A 4,645-nucleotide genomic window follows, 5' to 3' on the forward strand; every position below is an offset into this window, starting at 1 on the left:
GAGTCTGAGGATAAGAGCAGGAAGTCGAGGGTCAGAATGGAGTGAGCATGCTCAGTGTCCACAGTCCAACAGCAAAGAGCAGAAATATTCCTAAAAACGGGAACACTGGGAGCAGAACCAGCCAAAACACCGCAGTGATCGCCGAATCCATCAGACTGAAGAACGGAGCGTGAACAGCGGCGGCCTCCGAGGATGATGGGAAAAGTCTCAGTAAAAGAGGGGAAGGACGACCTGAGCTGAGGCCGCTGACCTCAGCCAGGACACCTGCGCAGCCAGCTTGGTTGACCGTTCCCACCTCAGCACCTTCTTACAGGTCATGTCTGAGATGAGAGTCTGTGGGAGGGGCTACAGCCTAAACCTGAGCAGCGATTGGCTGCCAGTGAAGCGAGCCTTGGTACCACTTGAATAAAGCTGGTGCTGTTTCCTGAAGATGGTGTGTTATTCTGTAAGTGTGATCCTCTCCTCCGGCTTCACCCTGAACATCTAGGATGTCCTGTGGTATTTCCGACAGCAGCAGCTCCTTCGCTCAAACAATTGAATAGAAGGAAGCGCTGCTGGCTGACTTTTTCCTCCCTCAGAGACGCACTTCCTCCAGCCCTTCAGTCGAGCTCGAGCGAGGCCGGAGGACGCAGGAGGAACATGGAGGTCCCGCTCCTACTTTTCTTTCTGCTCTGGAGATCCAGCTGTGCGTGTGAGTACCGAGTATCGGGTCGGGCTGAAGCTTCGGTGTCGGGAAACGAACGTTTGATTGTGAATTTTACTGATTTTATAGCAGGAACAAGTAGAGAAGCTACGACTGACTCTCTGATCACACCAGTGTGTTCAGACTCTTTAATCAGAAAAAACTTTCTCAGTTTGTCTGTTTATTAAAAACTCTGGCTCCTACATTTCCCAGCACGCACTGCAGTGAAGTTGGGAAGAAAAGATGAGATAAAGTAGAAGGTGGATCCTTTGATCACCTCCCAGCTGTCAATAACATTTCAGTAATCGATTGCAGAACGTTGACGTGAGACCTGAAGGTTGTGGACATCTTTGTGCCTTCACGGCGGCTTTGAGTCTTTCGGGTCTGGTTCTGTTCAGATTCTTAAAGATGTGACGGCAGAATCACAGACTGTACGTGAAAGATGGATGTAGCCTCTGTGACATCACCGTCTGCTTTGTCTGCTTTGGTTCTCAGGCCAGAATAGCTGAAGCGTTCGGAGCAGCTTTCACTGCCTTTTACGGCAGTCAAAGCTCGGCTTCATCTCCAGGAACACAAACTGACGCATGCCACGTCGGCGGAGGAAAATGGTAGAAAGGAAATAGTTGGTACAGGAAGTGAGATCTTTACAACCCTTTAGGGTTAAGCCTTTACACACTGGGCGTGTAAAATCTGTGTCAATATTTTTACTTGCCTTTTCTTAATGCAGCCATTCACACCAATGTGCATTTTCACTGCACGAATTTGCGGCATTTTCTTGGATCTTTCGGATCTGACCAATCAGGTCACTGCATCTGGTAACAAGTGCGCTCATAGCTCAAATCATGCATGGTGCTGAATATACAAGTATCTGGAAATAAGGGAAAAATTACTGATTGACCTCAGACATGAGGCGAGACCCTGCCACGGCTCACTCGCCGCCTGGTTCCTCGGCCTCCTCAGTGTGCTCCCATCTCTGCTAACAGGAGCTCCAACATGTCTGAATGCCATGCGTCCACCCTTAGATCGAACCATAACATCCTCCCTGCTGCTGCTTTGTCGTGAGGTTTGGATGAGCCCAGCATCTGCGATGCTTCCTTCTGTGGTTTACTAACTTCTGGACGAGCTCTTCATGTCTACTTCATTTTTTTCCACAGTGTGTTTTTTGACTTTCGGGTGCTAAAACGAAAGTTTTGATTCTGAAAACTGAAAAAAGAAGAGTAAATCTGTACGTTCTTTGTCAGCTTGGTGAACGTGCTGTGACAGCCTGATGAAGCGTTGCACGTCACACTGAGTCGGATGATTTAAAAACTCCAGGTTTTACTGTAACGCCTCCAATGACACCCCGAGCTCTCAGCTCTGTGCAGAGCACTTCACAACTGTCAAACCAAGAAAACAAAAAGTCCAAATGAGGATTTATTCTTCAGGCAGGAGCAGGCGGCTCTGGCTGCCCGAAAGAGAAACTCCTCGTCCCCCGGGGTCCAGCTCTGGGACCGCTGCTGTTCATTTCACCTCCAATAACAGCAGGATGGAGCAGACAGGCGTCAGTTCAGAGTTTGTTTATCTCGGTTATAATAACAAGCACGCATGCTGTCTGTGCTGGGTGATCATGGCACCTCAACGGCCTGCTCCCCTGCCACACGCTCGGGTCGGCATAATTTTTGCGTGCTGATATTCAAATTCTTATCAGATTCAGAATCGTGTTTATATATACAGTTCAGCTGTTTAGGAGGGAGATGGTGAGGGGAAAGAAACTGATCCTGTGTCAGGTGGTCCTGGTCTGCAGGCTTCTGTACCATCTGCCAGAAGGCAGCAGGTCAAAGAGTGTGTCCAGGTGTGATGATTTTCTCTGCCCGTTTCCTGGTTAATTAGAAGTGCAGGTCCTGGATGGAGGGCGATTATTGATGGGGCGTTTCCAGTTCTCTGCTGTGCTGACTCACACTCAGGTGTAGAGCAGGTGTCCGTCCCAAACGTTCCCGATGAACCTGGAAAAACACTGAGATAACTTCCGACTGCAGATGTTGACGGTGTTCTTGTTCTCCACTTAATCTCTAATAACTGAAATCATTTACAGTGTTTCGTGGGAATGACAGCATTACTAACACGTTACTTTTTCAGTAACTAGTAATCTAACTAATTACTATTTCTATCGTTACAACGCCGTTACTGTTACTATCAAGAAAATGCAGACGTGTTACTGTTTGTCAACACACAGACGGGTGAAGCTGTCTTCAGCTTACTGGGAGCTGGGTTTAGTCATGGTAAACCAATCACATGACCATTTAACATTAAATAGGAACTAGACGCTGTGTCAACCCAACCCAAGTGGTTACAAAACACACACCTGAGGCCTTGGCTACATTTTTAGGTAAATAGTTCCTCATAACTTTGTTGTTTAAAATTTGTGCATAAGTTTTCAAACTTTAGTAGGATGCACCTCCACCTGCGGGATCTGAAAACACTCACAGCCACATGTTCGGGCTCAGCTGGCTCAGACCGAAGAGCTTCAGGCACACACATTAGTTTTGTAGTTGGTTTGTAGGTTGGAGTAACTGGGCTATAAGCTCTAAAAGCAGCGCAGGTCAGTCTTAAGTGTGTCTGTCATCAGTGGGCGGAGTCCAGGTTGGGCTGAACTTTAACGTAAGGTGTTTGCGTTCAGGATTAACGCGTGATTTCACTAATCTGTAAATGTGACAAGTCAGAGCCGCTCTTTATATTCTCACCTTTCTTCTCACTTTCAGACACATCTCCAGCCACCTCCACCTTTTCTTCATCCACACCGCTGGACCTGTCTAACTCCACCCAAACCATCAGGAGTCCTGGGAACGCTGTCACGGAAAATCTGTCACCTCCAGATGTTTCCCCTGCAGTCACCCACCTATCCCCTTTAAATGGCACAGCTGCTTTTACCATGGACCAGTCAGTCGCCTCGGAGACCTCGTCAGGTGGAGGTGACTCCCTAGTCAGGACGGAGGTGGTCACGTCGTTGTACGAGTCATCGTCCTCCATCGCTAGAAACCAGTCCGAGTCGAGCGGAGATGGAGGCGTGACGCTGGGTTCCTCACGTGTGAGCACAGGTGGAGCAACAGACATCATAACTGAGCTACAACCCAAGGACGGATCCACACACCAAACATCTGCAGCACCCTCAGACAGCACCGCCTCAGCTGCACCCACCACCACCACTCCTCCACCGTCTGCATCCAGCACCAGCACATATAGACCACCCAGGTCTCACAGCCAGACCCCGCCCACAGACACAGACTACACCCTTCATCCAAACATCTCAGAGAGTCTGACTCCAGGAGTATTATCAACAGCACCAACAGGTGATGCGGTCCCTGCAAGTAGCACCTCAGCTCCATCAGTCCCACAAACGAGTACAACAAACACCAGCACCACTGCTGCTGTAACCACACCCTCTACGAGCAGCATAACAGCGCCTGCTCCAACCACAGCCACCAAAACCACACCTCCTACAGCCACCAGTAGCACCACCCCTGTCACAACTGCAGAGACTACAGTCGCACCATCAATAACAACACCAGCAACTACACACACAACCATCCCTCTGCCAGCTACAACAGCCAGCTTGACACACACCATCCAACCCTCCACTCGTGCCTCCACTCCCGCTACAACTGCAGCAACCACAGCCACGAACCCGTCTCTAACCACAGCCGTCGATACCACACCTGCCACTGCCAGTACCACCACAACCACAGAGACTGCAGCCACACTATCCATAACAACACCAGCAACTACACCTACATCCATGGCACCATCTCATACCACAGTCACCAAAACCACACCACCCACCACTCCCAGTGATAGTTTCCCAGCTACAACTGCAGATAGTAGAACCACCATGAGATTCATAACAATCTCCGCTACAACCACTCCACCTACGACCGCAACAGCATCTCCCGCTACAACCACCCCACCTACGACTGTAACAGCATCTCC

General features: G+C 49.5%; 1 protein-coding gene across 2 annotated transcripts in view; it reads left to right on the forward strand.

Annotated features, from left to right (window-relative positions):
• The first annotated feature begins 372 nt into the window (after nucleotides 1-372).
• The window catches only part of ptprbl (protein tyrosine phosphatase receptor type B, like), a 30,027-nt gene continuing 25,754 nt past the window's right edge, over nucleotides 373-4,645 (forward strand). The window contains exons 1-2 of one of the 2 annotated variants that reach the window (XM_005753305.2): nucleotides 373-691; nucleotides 3,421-4,632. In XM_005753305.2, the coding sequence (XP_005753362.1) occupies nucleotides 640-691; nucleotides 3,421-4,632 (1,264 nt within the window). In that variant the 5' untranslated portion in view covers nucleotides 373-639. The remainder of the gene's footprint in view (nucleotides 692-3,420; nucleotides 4,633-4,645) is intronic. The other variant, XM_005753306.2, reaches the window with a different exon arrangement.

Source organism: Pundamilia nyererei, unplaced genomic scaffold (genome assembly GCF_000239375.1).
Source record: "Pundamilia nyererei isolate P.nyererei 1_Seehausen unplaced genomic scaffold, PunNye1.0 scaffold00419, whole genome shotgun sequence".
Lineage (NCBI taxonomy): Eukaryota > Metazoa > Chordata > Actinopteri > Cichliformes > Cichlidae > Pundamilia > Pundamilia nyererei.